Source organism: Mus musculus, chromosome 16 (assembly GCF_000001635.26).
Source record: "Mus musculus strain C57BL/6J chromosome 16, GRCm38.p6 C57BL/6J".
Taxonomy (NCBI): domain Eukaryota; kingdom Metazoa; phylum Chordata; class Mammalia; order Rodentia; family Muridae; genus Mus; species Mus musculus.
This window is the reverse complement of record NC_000082.6, coordinates 37,263,473-37,290,368: the sequence shown is the minus strand read 5'-3', so window position 1 is coordinate 37,290,368 and position 26,896 is coordinate 37,263,473. Positions and strand designations below refer to the sequence as shown.

Here is a 26,896-nt window from a genome sequence, read left to right as displayed (position 1 = left end):
AAGCTTTAAGTGGAAGAGTCTAGTATATAATCTAACCCATATTTATATAATGCATTCCTTTAATATGATTCTATGATTCAAAATGGAGTACATCAGTAATTGGAAACAATTGAATATTTGCTTGCATTTACATATAGTATTACTATGCAAATTTGTAAAGGTATAGTACTTAACATGTTTAATTCAGAGTTTTCAAATGTTTAAGTACAGATTGTTCTTTCTATGAAACTTCTTATTGTTCTCACTAGTTTATCATCCTAGATGCATTAATAATTGTTGGTACAACCAAACCCCACAGATAGATAGCAGTTTTGGTTTGTTGACTATTATTATTTACTAAAGAATAACTAAGGATATTATTCTTTATCAGAAGCATTTACCTTCCTATAACACTATGTGTAAATGTATATTACATATGAACATAACCAAAATAGCTCTATGAACTTTTCTTTGTAACCCTATATAGGTTTTTCTTTAAAATATACTATAAAATACAAATAGTAATTCTGATTTTCAAATGGAACAACAATCTCAATACATACTGTTGAATATGATATATCTTTTGCCATTAAATTAGGATATATATATATATATATATATATATTCAGTAAGATCAATAGTACTGTATCCATTTTTAGATAAGAAAATATATTTGTGGATGAGATGAATGAATCCATTCACAAATTTAGCAATATATAATCTATGTATTTCTTTGAGTTATATTCAAGAACCAGTATTAAAATTACTTACTTATCACTTTTAAAATTATTTCTAAGATTTAAAGAGTTTTTATTGTTTTGTAAAGGAGCTTTGTAGATTTTATGTGTCCTTAACAAATAAAGTGGAACTGCCAACTCAGGCACACTTGGATTACCCTTTCTAAATGCAGTTTCTTTGCTTTCTTACCCTCTGTAACAATTGGATTATGGAAAGGGCTGTAGAAAATTGAGAAATAGTTATTTTCTCATGTCAGATGATATCATGCTTAACCATGACATAATCATATTAGTTAATCCTGTTAAATTAGATTTATAAAGAAACCATGCAGGTGATCAGAGTAGAATAAGTTTAAAGTCAGATTAGCAAAGTTCTTGTAATTTTAGTTGTTCTGGCGTATACATAATTATTTATTATTAGTTGCAGTGGAAAATCCAGATGAACTAGACATAATCAATGAACTAGATTTTTCAGTTTTCTGAAAGATAGTTATTACTAGTTAATTACTAAAGCATTTCTTTTTAAATCCAGTATGCTATTGTACTTTGCTTTAGGGACAAAACCACAGAAAATTCCATGTTAAAGGAACTCTTAGCTGCTTAAGCTTAAAATTTGGTTGGAGTAGCTTTTCTACATAGGTTTGTGGCTATAGCATTTCTCTGTATTAATAAAATTCATTAAAAATATCAAGGACTCATAATTTCCCAAAAATGTAATGAAAAGTACCATTTTAAAATGTAGGACCTTATTTTTATACCTAATTTAAAAAAAACCCACCAACCCTGCTTTACCAGATATAATAGAAAAAAGAAAAATAGTTCAAACAATATCAACTAACAACACACCTGAGAGCTCCCAAGGACTCAACCACCAGTCAAAAAGTACACATGGGTGGGTCCATGGCTCCCGCTACATATGTAGCAGAGGATTGCCTTATGTAGCATCAATGAGAGAGGAGGCGCTTGGTCCTGTGGAGGCTTGTTGCCTCAGCTAAGGGGGATGCTATAGGGGTGAGGCAGGAGTTGATGGGTGGGTGGGGGAGTACCCTCTTAGAGGCAAAGGAGAGGGGGAATTGAATGGGGGATTTGTGGAGGGGAGACTGGGAAGGGAGACAACATTTGACATGTAAATAAATAAAATAATCAGTAAAAAAAGAAAAGTAGTTCATAAAGACAGCTGAAATTTGAAGTGAATCAGAGGCTTAGCTCTACTACCCTGGGAGTATATTACAGCTTAATCTTAATTTCTTTGTCATTTTCTGTTGTCTAGTTTTAAATTATTGCTCTGAATTGATTTAACAGCTCCACCAAGACTCATCCAGGCCCAGTTGTACATTTAAGTGATAGCCCAAGAGATGAAGGAAAAGTAAGTATGCTTTCTTATTCTCACTTTTGTTTTTCCCACTTTTAGAAAAAGTTATTTTATACTGTTTCTTGAGATTTGAAATTCCAGTTAGTTGGCAGCATTCAGTGGCATCTAAAAATAATACTTATTGAGGGTTTTCATGGCTAAGTGAACAAGTAAATGAAATACTCTTGCTACTAATGCTCTAAGTTTCTAGTTTACTCAGCAGTAAAACTGATTCTCAAATCTGCATTGTTGAGAAGGTAGCAGAGCAGCATTTATACCTAAATATTACATGATTCAATTAATTAATATTATATGATTCATTAATTATGTGTCTGTTATTTGGTTTTGTTATTATCAAAGTTATGACCAATATCCAGTAAGATAAATTTGGTTGTCTTATGTATCTACACTAATATAGAAAGTATTTGTCCATTTCATTATGGTAAAAAAAATGTCCAAGTGATTAGAGTGAAGCATGCCTCTGTGCATGTCTGTGCTGGAGTTTCTAGGAATGGTTAGAAAATGGAGACTGACTTGCTCAACGGATCAATCCCTTTATGGCTTCATACTATGATGACATCATTGGAGGTTGGAAAAGCTAGGCGAGAGAGTCTAGCTGGAGGAGCAGGTCAAGAGGTTCTTGGGTCTGTTTCTCCTCTGGCATCTTCCTATATGCAGTTTCTTTGTATTGTGGTCTTCCGTGACATGAAAAGCTCAGGTCTGCCTTATCCTCAAGACTTGTAAGGACTAGATTGTTTGAAACTGTAAATCATAATAAATCCTTCCTTTAGTCACCTAGATATTTTGGTCACAGCAATTTTTCTCTTCTCTTCTCTTCTCTTCTCTTCTCTTCTCTTCTCTTCTCTTCTCTTCTCTTCTCTTCTCTTCTCTCCTCTCCTCTCCTCTCCTCTCCTCTCCTCTCCTCTCCTCTCCCCTCCCCTCCCCTCCCCTCCCCTTTTTTCTTTCAAAACAGGGTTTCTCTGAGTAGCCCTGGCTGTCCTGAAACTCACTCTGTAGACCAGGCTGGCCTTGAACTCAGAAATCCTGCCTCTGCCTCCGGAGTGCTGGGATTAAAGGCATGCGTCAACCACCAATGCCCAGGCCTAATTATTTCTTAATTGGCCTTTGATAATGAAATGGTTTATACCTCGAGATTAAAAAAAAAACATCTTTATTGATGTCTTGTCAAGTATATAATTCTTACTAGGTACTATAAAAATTAGTAAATTATTTACGCTAGGTTTAGGTTTTTTTTTTTAAGTTAATTATTTAGTTTTAAAAGATAGGAACTAAGGTAGTCTAACAAAAATTCAACATGGAAGGCAAATTCAACTGAGGAAAAAAAGCAGTAGGTACCTCTAAATTAATCCATGAATTTAATATAATGTCAACCCGGTTTGTCAGAGTTTGTTTTTTGTTGACAAACCCTCATGAGGCCTCAGCACTAGCCAAAGAACTACAGGCAGCTAAGGAATGCCGAGAGTGGAGGAATGGTCCTCCCCAGGCAACAGCACACCAACTGCCTCTCCAAGACCTAGTGTCAGCCCTGAACACATTTGCACAAGTAACATAGTGCAGGTGGAACAAGTTGTCTGTCATGGGCAAAACTGTACATAAGTTAGGGAATGTATACATATATACAAGTATGTAACATGTAACAACAGTTAAGGAAAATGAGGCTATCAATTCAAAATAGAGCAAAGAGGTGTGTGGGAGGGTTAGAGGGAAAAAAGAAAGGGGGATGATGTAATTATATTATAGTTTCAAAATAAAAATATTTTAAAAATAAATTGCTCTAGGTACTTAAAAAGCAAATGAAGCAGCCTTTTTTTTTTTTTTTCAAAATGAGTAAAGTGCAGATATAATTTATACTGGGATGTGGAGTAAACACCATCACTGACAGTCAGAGAAATGCAGCTATACCATTCTTCCATCAGACCAAAAATGTTAAAAGTAATGATACTAGATAGTGGGAAAGGCCATGCAGGTATGCAGATGCAGATAACAGGTCATCAGATTGTAAAACCATCTTGATTATTTCACACTGTGCATTAGACATTCATGAATATATATATGCACAGAAAACTGTATTATAATCATTTAGGACACATTTTAAATCATTTGGCCTGGATAATTCTTTCAGATATCCATACTATTTATGTGAATAAGGAATGATAAGTCTAATAATCAAAAGTTAAATAAATGAATATTGATACACACATAATAGCAACTTCACTAAAGCACATTAAAAAAATCTAGAACAATGTGGTGTAAAACTATGTGAATGATGCCCCTGTATATGTCTGTGTATACTACACGCCCAAGAACAAAAGCCTGAGTAGATATGTACAAATCTGGAGAGGACATTAGACATGGTACTGGGGAAAATGGTAAGTGGTATTCTTTTTTCTGTGTTATTCAAGTTTTTATGAAAGAATGTAGTATATGGTGACTGGCATTGACAATTAAAAAGGATTATAAAATAAATGAATATTGAGGCCAGTACACCAAGACCAATGTGTTGCTCAGCAAGATTAGTCTATACCCAGTAAATCCTACCTCCTGATAGACCAAGGTTTTGTTTTTACTATATTCAATTTTGTTTATCTTTTGGTGTGCCGTTTGTTGAATATATTTTGTCCTTTCTTGACAAAAATCATAATCCTACTTACTTTTTTTTTTTTACCAATTTTAAGTATTTATATCCAAATTAACTTCTGCATAAATTATTTTACACTGTCTTGACATAGGGATATACTTTTGTTTTGTTTATTTAAATACAAGTTTCTCACTGATTTGCAAGTTTCATCTATGGAATGGTTTATTTGCTTCTCTTTCATGCTTTTAGATAACTAATTTTTAATAAAAGTGTAATCTCTTGTTAGATTACTTCTATGTACTATTTTAGATTTATTCCTATTCTGATCAATTCTTTTTTACATTTTGTGTGTGTGTGTGTGTGTGTGTGTGCGCGCTCGCGTGCATGTGTGTGTGTGTGTGTGTGTGTGCATGCGCGTGCATGTGTGTGTGCATGTGTATGCATGTGTGTATGGAGGTCAGTTTGTGGAGTTGGTCTTCTCTCATGTAAATCCTGGGACTCAAACCCAGGTTATCAAACTTGGCTGCAGCCCCCTTTCCTGCTGAGACGGTATGCTTCCTTTTGACTTAATTTTTGTTAAGTTCGTTTGATAACAGCTGATTATTGTGAGTATATAAAATACTATATTTTTAAAAACTGGCAGTGTTATTAATGCTTTGCTTTTAGTATCTGTCCTTAGAGTCTCTGGTATGAATATTTATGAAAGTATACCAAATGTAGACGGCTTTTGTTTTCTTCCTTTCCAACATAGATAGCTATATGTATTAAGTACCTCAGCTTGTTATCTAAATCTCCAAACCCAAGAATAAATCATTTATATTCAATAATGTGCTAGATCCTGGCCAACAAAACAAGTCGAAGCCCTATACTATGTCCGCCCCCTTCACTCACCCCCTACACAATAAGAACATAAATATTCCATGTATTTCTAGTATTGAGAGTTTTAAGTTATAAATAGTATTGAATTTGGCTGAATGGGTTTCTACATGTATCAGGTTAAGCATTTGTTTTAATTTGTTTGAGTATGTTGCTAGATTTTCTTATTTACACGTTTCTTTTAAATGCTTCTGAGATAAACTCAGTGTGGAAAGAGAAATTGTCCTTGGAGGCTTGGTGGTGATGTAAGAAAAGAAACAAAGTACTGCTGTTAGGGCTCCTATGGAAGCCAGATAATACCATACAGTCAGAAATAGAATCTCTTTTCTCCAAAACACTATTTCTAAGAAACCTGAACATTGGCGTGTCAAACAGAAAAGGGTGCTGTTTTCTTAGAAGCTTCTATGTGGGCAATAGTAGCGAGGGCAGCATTTGGATTCTGTCAGGGTGTCTCCTAAACACTTCCTTGCTACACTTCAAGCTTGGCAGGGTTAATCAATGTCTTACAGTACCGCTTCCTGAAGCTCACCAGCTCTACCCAGCACCCCTGGCTCATCTCACTAATACTAGATTCACAAGATATTACACAATCTAAAGTATACCTTGTACCTTTTCTAAAAACTTCCAAAGGGGTCAAATGACATGGCTCTCTAGCAAAGATGAGCTAACTTCCTATGAAACAACTTCAACCAATGCCAGACAAGAGAACAGGAATGAATTATTTTCCTCCTTTTAGTTGGGTTGTCCTGAGTCATGATTTAGAGACAAGGCCACAAATCCATACTGATGAAACACCTGCCAAATAGTTATTGATGTGTCTCTTCTGACTCTCCCCATGAAATAATGGTTGGCCTAATTTTGAGTCATTTTGCTTCTGCTTCACTCCCCTTCCCTTTGGTACTGCAACCCAGAGAGTCTATTTTCATGAAATATTAGCAGAAGCACATTGCCTCAGGCTTGTTTCCACAGAACTCTGGTCCAGAGAGCAGTAAATCATAACACCTGCAGCTTTTTTCTTACCTTAAGAGCCAAGCTGAGCATTTGTGACGAAATAACCTTCAGTTCCTAAAATATGTGCTCCTTAAAATCTGCTCCTTTATATAAAAGTTTGCTGGGTCCTTCTCTACATTGTTGCAACTTGGATGGGATTTTTATAGTTGGATTGTCTTATATATAAGATCAAAGAATTTGTTGAAGAAATCAAATGGAGTGATAGTAAATCCTGGCATACAATGAAATAATAATTAGTTGGACATTTTTGTGTGATTAATTGGAATAAGGACTCATGTAAAGGTTAGAAATTGGGAGACCAAATACTTATGATATGAGCTAATGACAGTTATAAAGGGGAATAAAATAGCTTTCTTTGACAGCATTTGCATTAGTTTTCTGGCACTGATATAAGCTATGATACTTATGGTAGTTTTAAAACAGCAAGATGTTATCTTATTACAGTTCTGGGTTCCAGAAAGCCAACAAAAGCGTCACTGAACCAAACTCCTTTAACCAGCTCTAGAAAAGAAGCTGATTTCTCGCCCTTTCACAAGCATCACACATTCTTTGACTGGTTGCTCCCTTGGCTTCAGAGCTAACATTGAACTGTATCCCCAGCTTTGTCCACCACAACAATCTCCTCCTAATCACACCAGGGAAATGTTCTCCTCTCTTAAGGACTCATTTTATTAGTTTGGGTCCACCTGAAAAATATAAGGTGCCTCTTCCTTACCAACATTTAATCTAATTACATAATGAAGGTCTTTTTTTTTTGCCATCAGAAAGACTTTGTTGTGGTGTGGAGGATCAGACTCAGTTCTTTGTGCATGTTAAGTACATAACTGTATCACTACAAAGCAGGACACTGTTTGACCTGGGATATTCTTGGTTCAGTTTACATCATCCTAGACATTGATGACTGATTTACCTTAACTCCAGGGCATTTTATAGTATCTTTTTAATTTATTATTTTATGTTGTTTATTTTTTATTTATTCACTTTACATCCCACCTACTGCCCCTCTCCTGGTGACCCCCTCACACAGTTCCTCCTTCCCCTTCTCTGACTGGGTCGGGACCCCTCTGTGTATCCCTGGGTCCTGGCACATCAAATCTCTGTGGGACTAGGCAGATCCTCTCCCACTGAGGCCAGACAAAGCAGCCCAGCTAAAAGAACATATCCCACAGACAGGCAACTCTGCTCCAGTTTTTCAGGACTCACATGAAGACCAAAATGTACATCTGCTACATATGTGTGGGGAGGGCTAGGCCCAGCCAGAGTATGCTCTTTGGTTGGTGGTTCAGTCTCTTCTCAGGGTCAGTCTCTCCCCAAGGGTCCAGGTTAGTTGACTCTGTTGGTCTTTCTGTGGAGTTCCTATTCCCCTTCCTCTTATTCTTCCATAAGAGTCCCCAAGCTACATCCACTGTTTGGGTCTAGGTGTTTGTATCTCTCTGAGTCACCTGCTGGGGGAGCCTCTCAGGGGATAGGATTGCTAGAGTCCTGTCTGCAAGCCTAACAGAGCATTATTAAGAGTGCCAGGGATTTGTGTTTGTCCATAGGATGAGTCTCTAGTTCGGCCAGTTAGTGGTTGGCCATTTCCTCAGTCTCTGCTCCATCCCTCATCCCTGCTTTTCTTGTAGACAGGATACAGTTGGGGTTGGAAGTTTTGTGGGTAGGTTGGTGTCCCTATTGCTCCACTGGAGTTCCTATCTGGCTACAGGAAGTGGCTTCTTCGGGTTCCATATCCCCAATGCTGTGAGTCACAGCTAAGGTCACCTGCATTGATTCTTGGGTGCTTCTCCTATCCCAGATTTCTGTCATGTCCTTGAGATGCTCCTACCCACTTCCCCACCCCCATCAGTTGCAGATTTGTTTTAAAGTATATTTAAAGGAACTCTTATTGCTTTTATCTTGAGAAAAACTGTTAAAACTGGGCTCAAAAGCTGCTTATAAGGAAACTAATTGTTATCACTTTGATCAACCAGGGTCACTATTAATAAAGAACATTATCCCAGGTTCTTATAAGTTAGTTTTTAAAGGATACCATAACAAATGGCCACATACTGAATGACTTAAAACAACAAATGTTTAGTTTTTCATAGTTCTGAAAGCCAGAGGCTGAAATCAATGTACCAGTTGGGTCAGGTTCCTTCCAAAAGCACTAGGGGATACTTTTCTTGCCCCTTATAGCTTAGATATTCTTTGATTTGAGGAAATATAACTCCAACTTCTGGTACTATCTTCTTATGATTATTTTTTCTGTCTCTTTGTTGTCCTTTTCTCATAAGGTTACCAGTTATTATATTTAGGGTGGGGTTCACTCTAAGTCCAGATAATTTCACCTGAAGAGTCTTAACTAATTGTACATTTAAAAGACTTTATTTCAAAAATAAGGCTACATATTAAAGTTTTGGATAAATATGTATCTTTTTTTATTATGTATTTTCCTCAATTACATTTCCAATGCTATCCCAAAAGTTCCCCATACCCTCCCCCCACTCCCGTACCTACCCATTCCCACTTTTTGGCCCTGTACTGGGGCATATAAAGTTTGCGTGTCCAATGGGCCTCTCTTTCCAGTGATGGCCAACTAGGCCATCTTTTGATAATATGTATCTTTTTAAAGCATTATTTTCAACCATCACACCCAGGGTAGGGAAATTTATATAGATAAACTGGAGAAAACTGTAACTCTTTGTATGAGCCTTGACTTCCTGAACCCATCTGACCAACAGGATGTCACTTTTACAATTAGAAAACAATTTTTCTTTTTTAGGAGACTTATGTTTGTACTCATCAGGGTCATTAACTCAGGTCCAAAACCAGAAAAAGACCCCAGCTATCACTACAATCTAACATCAATACTTAAATCTTACTCTATAAGAAAACTGGATATACATAAAGTAAGCAGAACATTTACAAAGAAACTTAGGACCCTAATATTGTCAGTACCCCCCAAAATTTATTTATAAATGACTTTTGAGGGTTTAAACTTAGAGGCTATATAGAAGTCAGGTCACTTACATAGGACATATCTTCGGCTACAATTTGGTGAGGACACATGCCCTAGTAGCTTCCAGGAATAGTACTCCGAAGCATTGACTCAACAGAGACATATAGTAACTAGATCCCAACCCTACCTTCTAGTACAGCATTAAGGAAGAGATCAGAAGAAATGGGAGTTGAGAATATTAACATGAGTATATTGTTTGTCCAACTAAGTCTTCTCAGAGCTCACCAGAATGCTGTCTTCCAAGGTTAATGTTTCTTCTTAGGAAGGAATACTCTGGAAAAGCAGGTAACATTTATAAAGCTAGGAGTGGCTGTCTCTTTTTAGACCTCTGTTGACAGTAGGAAATGATAACAAAGAGCCAGTCTCCATTATATCTCTGAGGATTAAATATCTCGATTGGTAGAAGCCAGGTGGCAATATTTAACCATCTGGCAGCATGGGCATAAATCACTGTAAGAAGCAGGTAGGCTGGACTGGCAATGCATGACTCCATGGTATTAACTGATATTGCATGGCTTTTCTAGGAACAAAATTAGGTGGGGCATTTGATTGGGACATTGTTTGATTTGCATAATCATTAAAAAGGTGAAGAGTAGTTTTATCTTAATATTTCTCAGCACCATGGACAATTAAATCTTATTACCCTTTCAAATGTGAGTCAGTTCTCAAATCCTGCATAGAGTGATCAAAAGGGGATCCTGTTGTCCTTGAAGAGAGATTCTGAAATGCTCTCTGAATACATATGGAATATAAATACATATAGGAACATAACTGATCATTTGTAAATGATTTTTTTCATTACAATTATGTAAAAGGTCAGGGCAGGCAAATCCAAAAGCGATATTCTGGTCCTCTCATAGGTTGTAAGTTATATAAACCAAGTATCCAGATGATAAATGAACCATTAGCCCATGACTAAGTTAAAAAAAAAGTACACCACCCATGTGCATAAAATATGCCATTTTATTTAAGTATAATGTGGACAGATATGCTCAGTGATTTGGATTAATACTCTCTTTGGTTTCCTGACATTATAATTAGAGGTACAGTAGAAAGAAAGTTCCTGAAGCTATCTTCACCTGCCAACATTGCTATCTGTGACAATCCCATGTCTCTGAAGTTGCTACAGAAATTAGTATAATTAGACTTAAATCATACAATGATAAAGTGCCAGTAGACAAGGATATATCCTCGATGAATTCCATTGTGCAGATTCTTCCAAAACCATCTTGGATCAAGTTTGGTAATAGAAAATCATTGGAAAAAGTAAAAAGTATTAGTTTAAGTCAAGCTGTGTTGCTATTGGTGAGTGTGATTAAAGTCCAACCTATGCAGCTTTAGTGCATGTCAATACCCATCAGCAGATAAGAGCAAAAGAATGAACAAACATAAGTATCAGTATTTCCCCAGGAGTTTTCTGTTTTCCTTATTATATTTCCTTAATATATTTAATATATTTTAATAAAAATATACTTCTCAGAAATTCTTTTTTAATTTAAAATAGATTTTTCCATGTAATGATTTCTGATTATAGTTTTCCCTCTGCCAGTATCTACCTCCCCTCCCCTTCCATGAAAATCTATACCTTTTTTCTTTCTCCCATTATAATAAAAACAGGCATCTGAATAATAAAATACTGTAATGTAAAATAAAAACAGACAAATCAGAATAGTGCAAAACAGAAAAAAAGAGGCAAAGAAAAAGCATAAACACATAGATGCTGAGATACTACATTTGTACACATGTAAACCTCATAAAAACAAAATTGGAAACCACAATGTGTAAGTAAAAGATATATAAGGTAAAAACAAGACAAAAATCTCAAGCAAAGCACACCTACAGAAACGCAGAAGTGTTCATTTTGTGTTGGCTGCCTGTGGCTGAGGATGGGACTGGTTTGTCTACCAAGTGAGGTTCTGTTAGAGGAATTAATTTTTCCTTTGTGTACAGTTATCAGTTCCAGAGAGCTTCTGGGTTAGGAATGGAGACTCGGGACAATTTCATTCTCAACATTGAGACTCCATCTAGCTTAAGCATGTATAAACCCTGTGCATACCGCCCTTATTTGAGTCCACCAGTCATGCTATGTCTAGAATGTTTTGATTATTTTATTCCCACTGCATTCCCACTGCTTTTTCAGTCTCTCTCCCCCCTCTTCCACAGAGTTCCCTGAGCCCTGAGGGAAAGGATTTGGTGATAGAATCTTATTGAGAGCTGAGTGTTCCAAGGTCTCTTACATTTTGTACTTTTCCCAGTTGTTCCCATTGACTGTAGGAAGAAGCTTCTCTGACGAGGGCCGAGGAAAATACTAAATTACAAACATGGCAGAATGTCTTTAAAAGTCATTTGATTGCTATGTTCCATTATCAGAGCACTAGTATTTGGTTTTCCCTTAGATCCACGGCCTAGCTAATGTCAGGTAATGGGCCACCTGAGGAGTGTTAGAGATGACTTCCATCTCATGGAGTGGTCCTTAATTCTAAGCAGATAGTAGTTGGTTATCCCCATAACTTTTCTGCCACTCCTGCACTAGCATATCTTGAATAAAAAGTCACCATTGTAGATCACAGGGATTATAGCTGAATTGGTGTTTACCTTTCTCCTCTAGAATTCAGAGCATGTTCCAATACTGTGAATACTAGTGTGTAGGGGTGAGGGCTCTCAGTAGGTACTGCTAGACTTCTCTGTGTTCAGTGAGTTATATAGGCATTGTCTTCAGTTTGTGGAGAGCAACCAATAAGCTTAGAAGTATCCTGGGTTGTTTAGGGGTTTCTACAGGGACTCTTTGTCCATTAACTCAATTATATGTAGTTCTCTCCCCAACACTGGATATTTCTTTTGGGTGAGAGAAGTCACTAGGAGCTTTGTCTACTGTTTGATGATTCCAATTTATTTCTCTTTTATATATTTTAAAAGTTTCTACTGCATTAGGTTTCCATATGACCCCTCAAATGTTTATAGCTGACCCTCCCGTATTTCCTCTTTGTTTCCCTGTTTGCTCCCTCTTCCCCTGCCAACCCATTCACACATAATTATCTACCCTATTCCTCTTCCTAGGGAGATCCTTCCCTTTTCTCCTGGTCACTTACTCTATAACTAACCTCTGTGTTTATATGGATTAGAGTCTAATTAATCCAAGTTTAACAGCTAACACTTACATATAAGCAAATACATACCATATTTGTCCTTTTGCATCTGGGTTTCCTCATTTTTTTCTAGCTTCATCCAATTACCTATGAATTTCATGATTTCATTTTTAAATGGCTGAGTAATATTTCATTGTATAAATGTACCACATTTTTTTCTACCATTGATGACATATAGGCTGTTTCCAATTTCTGTCTATTATAAATAGAGTAACAATGAACATTATTATGCAAAGTGTCTCTATTGTAGAATGAAGAGTCCTTAGTGTATATGTCCCAAAGTGGTATAGCTGGGTATTGAGGTAAATATATTTCCAGCTTCCTGATCTGTACTCTGTTTTAAAATTGGGTTTTTTTCTTGATGTGTAGTTATTTAAAGATTTTTATATATTTTATATAGTCCTTTATGGGATGTGTAGTTGATTAAAAAAAAATCTTTTCCCAATTTGTAGCCTGCTGCTTTGTCTAAATGATCGTGTCCTTTGCCATACATAAGCATTTCAGTCTCATGAGGTCACTTTTATTAATTGTTTTTAGTGCTCGTGATAACAAATGTTCTTTTCAGAAAGGCCTTTTCTGTGCTAATTGAGTTCAAAACTATTCCCCATTTTCTCTTTTATCAGATTCAGTGTATCTGGCCTTATATTGAGTTTTTTTTTCCCACTTCATGTTTCACTTTGAACATGGTGATAAGTATGGATCTACTTGCTGAAAATTGTCCTTTCAAGTAGTGTGAAGATTTGTATTGGAAATTTGATGACCATTGCATTGAATTTGTAGATTGCTTTTGGTAGGATAGCTGTTTTCACTGTATTAGTCCTATCAAATTCATGAGCATGAGACATCTTTTCATCTTCTAGTATCTTTTCTGATGCTTTTAAAAAATATCTTAAAGTTTTTATTATGTAAGCATTTCACTTGCTTAGTTAGAGGTACTCCAAGATATTTTATTTGGGTGTGTTATGAAAGCTACTATTTCTCTGGTTTCTTTCTCAGACTGTTTGTCAGTCGGATATAGGAAGGATATTGCATTTTGGACATTTTGTATTCTGCTACTTTGCTGAAAAGTGTTTGTTAGCTACTATAGGAGTTCCCTGGTGGAATTTTTAGAGTCATTTATGTATAAAATAATATCATGGGTCAATACACATCTTCCTTTTCAGTTTGTATCCACTTATCTCCTTCTGCTGTCCTATTGTTCAGACTAAGACTTCAAGTACTATATTAGGTATTGAAAGAGTAGACAGCCAAGTCTTGTTCCTGAATTTACTGGAAATGCTTTGAGTTTTTCTGGCATCTAGGCATCTGGGTTTGAAGTTATTATAATTCTAGATATTGATGTATAGTCTTGTGTAGTTTTGATTACCCTTTCTGGATCTTAGGAGACTATGAAGTATATTGGTTGCCTAGTAGGGAGTATTCCTGAGTCTCTGCCAGATGTGGGTACTGGGAATCCTAGGTAGAATGTGTTTCTAGCTATGACTGACAGAAAGGAATGGGGACGTGTTAGAAGCAAGTGAAGAAAAGGTCTTTAGCAGTGGTTCTCAACCTTCCTAATGCTGTGACCTTTATGTTGTGGTGACCCTCAACCATAAAATTATTTTGTTGCTACTTTGGAACTGTAGTTTTGCTACTTTTATGAGTTGTAATGTAAATGTGTGAAATGCAGGATATCTGATATGTGACTCCCTAGACAGTTCTGACCCACAGTGGAGAACCACTGGTCTATAGAAAGGAAAGTTTGGTCTTTCAATGAGAATCTACAGGTTCCCTCAGGAGTGGAGTTAGTGAGGGAAGTCAGGCCCCTGCAGGCACTCTGCAACAAAGCTATGGATGAAAGTGAGGATTTTTGTTTGTTTTGTTTTTTATTCTTTAGTCTTTTTTTACAGTCCAGACTTTATCCCCATCCCTGTCCACCCTCTGATTATTCTACATCCCACTCCTCCTCCCACCCCTCTACCCACTCCCCCCCCCCTTTGCACCAGACCTCCCCACACTCTGGGGTTAGGTATATTTTTTCTGACTGAGTCCAGACAGAGATAAAATACTGTAGTGTAAAATAAAAACAGACAAATCAGAATAGTGTAAAACAGAAAAAGAAGAGGCAAAGAAAAAGCATAAACACATAGATGCTGAGATACTACATTTGTACACATGTAAACCTCATAAAAACAAAATTGGAAACCACAATGTATAAGTAAAAGATATATAAGGTAAAAACAAAACAAAAATCTCAAGCAAAGCACACCTACAGAAACGCAGAAGTGTTCATTTTGTGTTGGTTGCCTGTGGCTGAGGATGGGACTGGTTTGTCTACCAAGTGAGGTTCTGTGGTTATACAAGTTTGCATTCCCACCAGCAATGAAGGAGTGTTCTTCTTTCTCCACATCCTCACCAGCATCTGTTGTCACTGACATTTTATCTTAGCCATTCTGATTGGTGTATAGTGGAATCTCAGGGTCTTTTTATTTGCATTTCCCTGATGATTAAGGATGTTGAATATTTTTTAAGTGCTTCTCTGCCATTCAGGCTTCCTCTGTTGAGAATCCTCTGTTTAGCCCTATACCCCATTTTAAAACTGGATTATGAGGTTTTTTGGAGCCATATTTCTTGATAAATTTTGGTTATTAGGCCTCTGTCAGATGTAGGGTTTGTGAAGATCATTTCCCAATCTGTAGGCTGCCGATTTGTCCTATTGACCCTATCCTTTGCCTTACAGAAGCTTTGCAGTTTCATGAGGTCCCATTTATCAATTGTTGGTCTTATTTATTTATTTTACTTTATTTTAGTCATTCTGACTGGGTTAAGATGAAATCTCAAAATAGTTTTAATGTTCATATTCTCAATGGCTAAATACTGATGAATACTGAACATTTTAAGAAACATTTTTATTTTTGAGATTATAGTATAATTATATCACTTCCCCATTTCCTTTCCTCCATTTAAAGCCTTTATTTTCTCCTCCTGACTTTCTTTCCTGTGTGTGTGTGTGTGTATAATGCATATATGATCCTAAATATAGCATGCTTATCTGTATATTGTTACTTGTATGGTTGGCTATTTGATATTAGACAATTGGTGTGCTATATCCAGGGAAAAACTATTTCTCCTCCCTTCAACATTTCTTCATTGTTAGTAGTTCTTCTCATAGAGTTCAGGCTTCATGGGTTTTCCCCAGTTCATTTTGAAATGTCTATTGGTTTCTTCCTTGTTCAACTTGTTTAGGTAATCATGTTGGTGAAATCTCCTATGCTTTGTTACTTCTGACATTCCTAGGAGATACAATCTCACAGAAAGCATTTTGATCTTCTAATTTTTATGGTCATTCTACCTGCTCTTCTTCAATGTTCTCTGAGCCTTACGTGGCAGAGTTGTTTTTTAGATGTATCTATTGGGACTGAGATCCATAACTCTGCATTTTAATTGATTGTGTTTTCTGTAATGGTCTCTGTTGCAAAGAGAAGTTTCCTTGATGAAGAGTGAAGACTATCGTTATCTGTGGTGTAAAGACAAATATTTAGAGCATAAGTAGGAATTATACTGGTTCAATAAAGTGATGGTTTTAGATTTCCCTCCAAGATCCATGACTTCACTAGTCCTGGGCAGCTGGCTAGATTTCCAGTACCAGGTATGATTTAGCAGGTTTTAAGTCCATTTGGAAAGCTCTTGGCTACCAAGGTTTATGTGCCATTACTACACTGCCAGGGTTATTGTGCTATGTTAGTTGTAGGGATTCATAGATTTCATAGCTGGGTAAGACAATTGGTTGTTTTCTCCTTTGGATGCTTGCCTGGCCCCATCTGCTACCAAAAAGCTACTCCTAAGTGAGGAGGCATTCATTTCAGTTCCAGCTCAGGCCCATCCAAGCCCTGTGCTAGAAGTTAATGGTGTCATCAATACAGGAACTCCACCTCTGGTGGTCTACCAAGGGTAGTACCCTGTAATGTGTTGGGGAGTCTCTTGGCCAACCCTGACCAACAACTCAAAAAAGGGCTTCTCATAATTAGTCTTAGGGTTTTTGCTAGGTGGTCTTTGGATCTTAGAGGGAACATTGTCATTCCACATGGGAAATTTTCATTTAAACTATATATGTATATTCATGCAGACTTATGTGTATTATAGTTTATATTAAGCAATTAATGTAATTTCTTATGACTTTTTCATATATGCTTACTTTCATTTTATTCTCCTGTATTTATCTCCTTTTTATAACATGCCCTTTTCCCATATTCTATATACCACACTATTCCTTTATTATTCCTGACAGTGGTTCCCTTTTAACTTTACTTTTTGCAATTATTCTAGTATATCTACTCACTTCAGATATTTTATCCAGTGTGTTTTTGTGACTTCTTTGTTAAAAACCAGGTATTCTGAAATCTGTGGACTTAAATATAATTATATTAGATTTAACTATACATTAGATCAATTATATTACATTGAACAATGTGTTTGATTTTTGCCACTATGAGACTAATTTTGTTTCATATCCTCTTGCCATTCTTTATTGTTTAAGATTATATGGTCTATCTTGTTTTTGTTGTTTGGTTTGGTTTGGTTTTGCACTTCCATATGAGATTTCTGATGAATTTTCCAATTCTGTAAAAATTTGCATTGGAATTTTGATGAGGAATGCATTAAATTTGTAAAAAATTCTTTTGGCAGAATGGTAATTTTCACAATACTAATTACCTAACTACACCACAGAAGGTATTCCCCTCTCTGGTATCTTCCTTAATCTCCTTGTTCTGTGTGAAAAACAGTTTCACTATGCAAGATTTCTTAGTTAAATTTATCTCAAGAGGGGATTTTGGTTTTGTTTGTCTGTTGTTGTTTGGTTTGTTTGATTTTGTTTGTTTGTTTGTTTTAGGATACTGATAATGGAACTGTCTCTGATTCATCTTAATATGTTTGCCATTTGTATACAAGTAGGCTACTAATTTTTGTGTTAGTTTTGAATCTTGCTACTTTGTTCAAGGTGTTCATCAGTGATAGGAGTTTTATAGGAGTCTCTTCAATATCTTATACACAAACTCATAATGTCTGCAGATAAGAATTCCTTGACTTCTTTCTTTCCTATTTTTGTCCCCTTTATCTCCTTCATTTGTCTTTATTGCTCTAGGTAAGGCTTCAAGTGCTATGTTGAGCAGGAATGGGGAAAGAAGACATCCTTTTCTTGCTACTTATTTCAATATATTTTATTATATTAATATATTTTAATGGTGCTTTCTGTGTTTCCCCCTGTTTAGCATGATGTTGGCTATAGGCTTATATATCATCTTTATCAAGTTGAGATATCTTCCCTATGAACCTAGATTTTCTAGTTCTTTTATTGTGAAGGAATGTTGAATTTTGTCATAAGCATTTCCTGCATCTAAGGGTGTAATCATATGGTTTCCCTACTTGAGTCTATTTATATGGTGAATTACATTCACTGATTTACATATGTTAAACCTCCCTAAATCTTTGGGATAAAACTGACTTGACCATGTGAATAGACCTTACTAATGTATTGCTGAATTTAGTTTGCAAGTATTTTGTGAGTATTTTTGTATACATGCTCATCAGAGAAATTGGCCTATAATTTTCTTCTCTTGATGAATCTTTTTCTAGTTTTAGTATCAGTGTTATACTGGCTTCATAAAAAGAATTTGGAAGTAAATCTTCCATTTCTACATTATGGAATAAGTTGAGAAGTATTAGTATTAGTTCTTCTTTGAAGTTCTAATAGAATTCTCACACTGTACCCATCTTGTCTTGAACTTATTTTGGTTGGAATTTTAACTACTGATTCTTTGTAAATTTCATATCATACACCCCAGTCCCACTCTGTCCTTTCATGTCTGCCCTCTACTCTTGTAACTTCCCACTAGAAGGAAAAAAACAAAATAAAAAATCTCGCCATGGAAGCTGTTGTATGTCATGGTGTGACTGTAAACCCTTTTGCCCAAATAGCTTTACTTCCAATGTTCATCGCAATGAGTCATGACTTAGTTCAAGGCTTCTGGCTTCTGGCTTCTGCTACACTATCAATACTGGATCCTCACTGGGACTCCTCCTGGATATCCATTTGTTGCCCTTGTATTATGGAGGTCTTGAAGCTTTGGATCTGCAGGACTAGCTCCTTCACATGCTTCTGCACTTCATAGATAGTGTAAGTGTTCTACTCAGAGCCCTGCATCTGGGCCTGCTTTCAAGTTGAGTTGGTAAGTCTGCCAGCTCTCCTGTGCTATACCACCAGGGTCAGCTCTCTTGCTTTGCCCAGGAGAGGGACAGGGCCAGATTTCCTGCTCTCATACCTGAGGGCTCTTTGTGCTCACATTACCAAGGCCAGCTCTACCATACCATACTGTTCAAGTCCAGTGCAAGGGTGCTCTTCTGAGTGCTGCAGCTGATGAGAAGGGGGGCTAACTCTCCCTCAAGTGGCAGTCAGCTCTCCTGCCACAGGCCAGGAGTGAGACCAGCTTACCACAGTGCTATGATATCAATATTGCCTTTAGTGGTAACACAGGTCTTAAATGTCAACACAGCCCCTGGTTTTGATAGGACCACAAATCTGGACATGGTCCCTGGTGGCAGCATAGGCCCAAATTTGACCATGGCCTCAGGTGGCAGTACAGGCGACTCAGATCAGTATGTCCTCCAGTGGCAGCACAGCCTCAGATGTCTACATGGTTTCAAGTGGTAGTCCACAGACATCCACATAGCCTTTGGTGCTAATTTGGATCACAGACCCCAGCTGCAACAGGACCATGGACCCAGACATGGTCTTCAATGGCAGCCTGGGGCAAGATGTCACCATGGCCTCAGATGGCAGCACAGGCTACTCAGATCAGTTTGGTGTCGCTATGGCTCTGGCCATCAATTAGACCACTGACATCCAGATGACTTTCAAGGGAAGCATGGGCCATAGATATTAATACAGACCCAAACATGGCCACTAATTGCAGCCTGGGCCCACATACCACCATGGCCCCGGGTGCTCAGGCTTCTCATATTTACTTGTTCTTCACCACTGTTGAATCTCCAGTTTTACCTCACTCCACAGTGCATGGGCCACTTGGCTTGGCTTTTTCTCCTCTCTCTATACCACATACTGCATCTTTCCCTTCTCTCCATCACACATTCAACTCAGAGGTGCTGCCTCAGGCAGTCACTTGGATGTTGTCCTTCCAGCCACCCCTCAGCTGCAAACAGTTGAAAAATTTTTAATTGCTACTTTTATTTCACTGGTAGTTATGGGCCTATTTAAATGATTTATTTCACCTTTAGAAATTCATCAAGAAATTAATCCATTACTTTTAGATTTTTCTGGGTTATTGGAATATAGGTTTTTAAAAAAAGACTCTCTTTATGATTTTCTGAATTTCCTTGGTATCTGTTGTAATGTCCCCCTTTTCTTCTCCTATTCTATTAATTTGGATTCTTTCCATCTTTTTCTTCTCAAAGAACCAATTCTTTTTTTTTTTACTTTTGTTTTTTTTTAATATATTTTTTATTACGTATTTTCCTCAATTACATTTCCAATGCTATCCCAAAAGTCCCCCATACCTCCCCCCCACTCCCCTACCCACCCATTCCCACTTTTTGGCCCTGGCGTTCCCCTGTACTGGGGCATATAAAGTTTGTGTGTCCAATGGGCCTCTCTCAAAGAACCAATTCTTAATTTACTTGACATTTTATATTTTTGTTTATATTTAACTAATTTTTCTCTTTTATTATTTATTTCCATCTCTTTTAAGTGTTGTTCTTGTTCTTCTAAGTCTTTTATGTGCATCTTTATGTTATTAATTTGAGCTCTTCACATTTTTTATGTAGATACTTAGTAATGTGTTAACTTTTCTCTTAGAACTGACTGCCTTCATTGTGTTCTATAGATTTTGATACATTGCATTTTCATTTTCATTAAATTTTAGGAATTTTAAAAATTTGCTTTTGATTTCTGCCTTGACCCAATTTTCATTCAGTACTATATTGTCTTTCTACTACTGTAGTTTTTTATTGCTCTTGATATTTCTTGTTAGACTTTTCTTGAAGGGGAATGAAGTGTTATTTCATTTCTGTTCTGGCTAGTTTTGCTTTGAAGTCTATTTGTCAGATATTAGAGTAGTTACATCTGCTTGTTTCTTAGCTCCACTTATTTGGAATATTTTTTTCCCATCCTTTTACTGTGAGGTGGTGAGGTACAATTCTTGTAGGAAGTAAAAAGGTTAATCCTGTTTTCTAATACAACCTGTTTTTCTCTTTTTATTTAGGAATTGAGAACTTTAATATTGAGAGTTGTTGTTGAACAGTGTTATTAATTCTGGTTACTTTTTTGTGGTGGGTGTTTTCTTTTTTTTTTTTTTTTCCATTTTTTATTAGGTATTTAGCTCATTTACATTTCCAATGCTATACCAAAAGTCCCCCATACCCACCCACCCCCACTCCCCTACCCACCCACTCCCCCTTTTTGGCCCTGGCGTTCCCCTGTACTGGGGCATATAAAGTTTGCGTGTCCAATGGGCCTCTCTTTCCAGTGATGGCCGACTAGGCCATCTTTTGATACATATGCAGCTAGAGTCAAGAGCTCCGGGGTACTGGTTAGTTCATAATGTTGTTCCACCTATAGGGTTGCAGATCCCTTTAGCTCCTTGGGTTCTTTCTCTAGCTCCTCCATTGGGAGCCCTGTGATCCATCCATTAGCTGACTGTGAGCATCCACTTCTGTGTTTGCTAGGCCCCGATATAGTCTCACAAGAGACAGCTACATCTGGGTCCTTTCGATAAAATCTTGCTAGTGTATGCAATGGTGTCAGCGGTGGGTGTTTTCTTAGACCTCTTTTGGTTCTCTCATTGTGTCCATTGAAAAGCAAGTTTTGTTTTGTTTTGTTTTGTTTTTAATTTTATTTATTTATTTATTTATTTATTTTGGTTTTTCGAGACAAGGTTTCTCTGTGTAGCCCTGGCTGTCCTGGCACTCACTTTGTAGATATTTGATTGGTCTGCCTTTATATGTGACCTGATCTTTCTCTTGTTGCTCTTTTTGTTTTTGTTTTTCCTGTATATTTAAAGTTTTTGATTATAATGTTATATGGGTCATTTCTTCTCTAGTCCTAGCTATTTGATGCTCCATATGCTTCTTGTATCTTGATAGACATCTCTTTTCTTAGATTTAGGAAGTTTTTCTTTCTAATTTTGTTGAAAATATTTTCTATGCCTTTAATTTGGGTTTCTTCTTTATACCTTTGATTCATAATTTAGGTATTTGTACAGTGTCTCTGAGTTCTCCGTGATCCTTTCTTGGATTTTTTAGATTTACCATTTTCCTTGATTGAATGACTTACTGCTTTAATCCTTTCTTCAGGACCTGATATTTTCTCTTTCACTTCAGATGTAGTCTGTTGATGAAGCTTTCCTCTTAGCTTTTTGTTCAATTTACTAAGTTTTTCATTTTGAATTTTATTTCAGTTTGCCTTTTTTTCTCTCAGAGATTAAAAATCTTTGCTTAACTTTATCTTCCTATTTAAAATTTTTCTTATATTTAATTCAAGTGTTTGTGGTTTTTGGTCTTCATTCAGGCATTTATTCATATCCTCTTTAAGTTCCTGGAAAATATTTATATTTGCTATTTTGAAATCATTGCCTTGTGAATCAACTGAGTTGCTTTTTGGGGGCAACATTATACTGAAGGATGCTAATTTCTGGAGGAATCACACTGTCTTAGTTATGTATAGTGTTTGTGTTTTTTTCAATGGGACCTAAGTATTTTGCATTAAATTAGTGGTTCTTTTTCTTTGTTTGAATACCTGGTCTTGCCTAGGTTGAGTGGATATTAGATTTTATTTTTATTTTTATTTTTTTGGTGTAACCCAACTTGTCAAGTTGTAGACCAGCTCAGTTGTGCTTGCCTTACAGTCTTGAGGTCACTCTGTGCTGATGTGAAAATGGGGTTGTAAGATGTTATCTCAATTAAGCTATGGAGTGGTACAGTGAATGGATGGGGTGGCAAGCAGGTGGGCTGACTCTAAGGCCTCTACATGGAATTCTAGGCTAGCCTCCATGTAGTCCTTGAGCAGTGTAGTGCGTAGGGTGGTTAATGGCAGGTAGGCTGCCTGGTTCTGGGAGTTCTTACCTGGAATTCCATGTAAGGACCTCACTGGATCTCAACCATAATGGGTTAAGTGATCAATCAATATATGATATTTTGTTTATTTCTTTCAAACTTTTACAAACAATTTTTGTGTGTGCTTTAATTACTTAGAAGTTTTGTTTCCAAAGTATTTTTGTCAGTGAGCTTTGATTTTATTTCACTATAATGCCTACAATTTTAATTGTTTGGAATTTAATATTTATTTTTCAAATAGATAATCTCTTTTAACACAGTTTTAATACCTTATGAGAAAATAATGAGCATGTAGCCTAATCTTTCCTTTATGTTATTTACATTCAATTGTAAGATATATATCTTATAAATATATAATCTTATAAATTATATTTATATATTGGGCATTGTAAATGTTTTTGTAGTTATATTTGTCTACATTGTGGTCTTATTTTTGCCAGACACAGCATTACACAGTGGCTTAGTTAATGTCTGTTGGATTTTTGGAGCTGCTTTTCTATTCTTTAATTCTATAAGTGATTCTAGTGTCTTATTTTTTGCATTATATTTTTATGTAGTTTTCTCAATAACAAGATATTTTGATATCTAATATTTTATATCTTAATGCTCACTAGGGTTTTTCCCAGTGTTTTCTAGACAAGTTAATTTTTTTCTTTTGATAATTATTTTAAAATTTCTGAAAAGACTTACAAATTTTAAATATATCTGAGGTTTAAATTTGTAAGGATTATGTTATTTTTGTTTAAATAATGTTTTTTAAAAACCTTTTAGATTAAAAACATGTTATCATCTATTAGATAAAAATTTGTCGGGCTGGAGAGATGGCTCAGCAGTTAAGAGTACTGGCTGTTTTTCTAAAGGTCAAATCCCAGCAACCACATGAGTTCAAATCCCAGCAACCACATGGTGGCTCATAACCATCTGTAATGAGACCTGATGCCCTCTTCTGGTGTGTCTGAAAACAGCTACAGGGTACTTACATATAATACATGAATAAATCTTTAAAAAAATTGTCTTAGCAACTCCTTCCATGGATATTTTATTCCCTATTCTAGGGAGGAATGAAGTGCCATGAGTTGGTCTTCCTTCTTGATTTTCTTGTGTTTTGGAAGTTGTATCTTGGGTACTCTAGGTTTCTGGGCTAATATCCACTTATCAGTGAGTGCATATCAAGTGACTTCTTTTGTGATTGGGTTACCTCACTCAGGATGATATCCTCCAGATCCATCCATTTGCCTAAGAATTTCATAAATTCATTGTTTTTAATAGCTGAGTAGTACTCCATTGTGTAAATGTACCACATTTTCTGTATCCATTCCTCTGTTGAGGGACATCTGGGTTCTTTCCAGCTTCTGGCTATTACAAATAGGGCTGCTATGAACATAGTGGAGCATGTGTCCTTATTACCAGTTGGAACATCTTCTGGGTGTATGCTCAGGAGAGGTATTGCTGGATCTACCGGTAGTACTATGTCCAATTTTCTGAGGAACCGCCAGACTGATTTCCAGAGTGGTCGTACAAGCTTGCAATCCCCAGCAATGGAGGAGCATTTCTCTTTCCCACATCCTCGCCAACATCTGCTGTCACCTGAATTTTTGATCCTAGCAATTCTTATTGGTGTGAGGTGGAATCTCAGGGATGTTTTGATTTGCTTTTTCCTGATGATTAAGGATGTTGAACATTTTTTCAAGTGCTTCTAAGTCCCTTCGGTATTCTTCGGTTGAAAATTCTTTGTTTAGCTCTGTACCCCCTTTTTTAATGGGGTTATTTGAATTTCAGGAGTTCAGCTTCTTGAGCTCTTTGTATATATTGGATATTAGTCCCCTAAGCTAAGACAAAAGGATAGACCATCCAGAGACTGCCCCACCCGGGGGTCCATCCCATAACCAGCCACCAAATGCAGACACTATTGCATACGCCAGCAAGATTTTGCTGAAAGGATCCTGATATAGCTGTCTCCTGTGAGGCTTTACCTGTGCCTGGCAAATACAGAAGTGGATGCTCACAGTCATCTAAAGGATGAATCACAGGGCCCCCAATGTAGGAGCTAGAGAAAGTACTCAAGAGCTGAAGGGGTCTGCAACCCTCTAGGTGGATCAACAATATGAACTAGCCAGTGCCCCCAGAACTCATGTCTCTAGCTGCATATGTAGCAGAAGATGGCCTAATTGGCCATCATTGGGAAGAGAGGACCCTTGGTCTAGCAAACTTTATATGCCCCAGTACAGAGGACAGCCAGGGCAAAGAAGTAGGAGTGAGTGGGTAGGGAAGCAGGGCGGGGGGGGGGGGGGGGGAAGGGAGGAGGGTATAGGGGATTTTTGGGATAGCATTTGAAATGTAAATGAAGGAAATATCCAAGAAAAAAAAAAGAAAAAAAGAAATCTGCATAACAAAAAATTGTCTTATTGTTCACCATTTTTTCACATGTACAATGTTTATTTAAAATAAATAGTTTGTTATTTTGTTTGCAGTTTGTTATAGCATATAAAACCTTATATAAATTTGATTTTAGACAATAATATTGAGTTATATACTATTTTGGTATTTTAACATTAATAAAAATAATATCCTTTATGTTAGCACATCAGAAAGCTCAACACTTGTCAAATCAATTTAAATATTGTCATCTATAGCTTTATAACTAAGCATTCATGGTTATGGTATATCTTAAAAACTCTAGGGACTGAGCAATAGGTCAGTGCTTGAGAGGACTTGTTATTCTTGAAGATGATCTCTGCTCAGGTCCCAGCACCTACTTAGCAGCTCACAACTGACTGTAACTTCAGTTCCAGGAACTCGGGCTCTCTCTGGCCTCAACAGGCACAAGGCATGCATGTGATCCACATATAATACTGGCAAAACATCATACACAGAAAAATAAATATAAACACATAGGATGATTTAAAATGTATTTCTTTAATGACATCTAATTTCGCCTGTTTCAAAATTTTCTATTTTAAAAGGAAGACTATTGTTTTCCAAGTACTTTATTTTGATTTAAATATAAACATTGGTAGTTACTTTCCTTATTACTGCAATAAAAATATCTGTCCAAAGTAATTTATGGAATTAAGCTGTGACTTTTATACATAGTGGAAGAAAAGCCTATTATGGTGAGGGAGGAATAGGGACAGATGCGTGCTGCTGCAGATCGCATTATATCCACAGTCAGGAAGGGAAGAAGAGTGTTGTCACCCACATTTAGGATAGGTCTATTCACCCCAATTAATTTAATTCAAAGAGTCCACCACAGACATTTGTCTCCAGGGTGCTTTTAGAACTTGTAGAGTTTACACTATAGACTGCACTTAGCTAATATTGATGTGATAGAGAACCTTTAAGAAGCTTTAACATTTTAAAGGAAGTTAAAAAGAAGGCAGCCAGAGGCCATGTTCAAGGTCTGTTCTCTCACCAGAAATCCTGTAGAAGCCCATGCTCTATGCTCCCACTGACTGTAAAGAGCAAGGAAGCATCTTTGCAGTGATATCAAAGATTGCAGATGCCTGGTTGAGAAAGAGAGACATGGAAGGCTTCTGTGACAACTACTCCTACCCCATCTCCAAAAGTAGCAGTCTAAGCAGGAAGCAATTGGAGAGAACTCTTTTTGTTGTTTTATTTATTTACATTACAAATGTTGCCCCTTTTCCTGTCCCCTCCTCCAAGAGTTCTTCATTCCATCCCCTCTCCCCTATGCCTCTGAATGGATACTCCCCGCAACCTCCCCCACCACCGACCTCCTCCCCCCACACAAACACATCCCCCTTCCATGGGGCATCAAGTCTCTACAGGAGTAGGCTCAACCTCTCCCATTGAGGCCAGACAAGATAGCCCTCTGCTACATATTTGCCAGGGGCCACAGACCAGCTCATGTATGCTCTTTGGTTGGTGGCTTAGTCTCGAGAGCTCTAAGGAGTCTGGTTAGTTGATACTATAATTCTTCCTATTGGTTTGCCATCCCCTTAAGCTCCTTCAATCCTTCCCTTAATTCAACCCTAAGTTTCCTCAACCTCAGTCCAATGGTTGTAAGTATCTGCATCTGTCTCAGTCAGCTGCTAGTAGAGCCTCTCAGAGGACAGCCATAGTAGGCTCATGTCTTCT

The 26,896-nt window shown here is 36.8% G+C and overlaps 1 protein-coding gene across 12 annotated transcripts in view; it reads left to right on the top strand.

Moving 5' to 3' along the window:
* Stxbp5l (syntaxin binding protein 5-like) overlaps positions 1-26,896 on the top strand; it is a 277,941-nt gene that overhangs the window by 94,647 nt on the left and 156,398 nt on the right. For all 12 annotated transcript variants that reach the window (XM_006521886.4, XM_006521884.4, XM_017316899.2 and 9 more), the window contains one exon: positions 2,019-2,082. In XM_006521886.4, the coding sequence (XP_006521949.1) occupies positions 2,019-2,082 (64 nt within the window). The remainder of the gene's footprint in view (positions 1-2,018; positions 2,083-26,896) is intronic.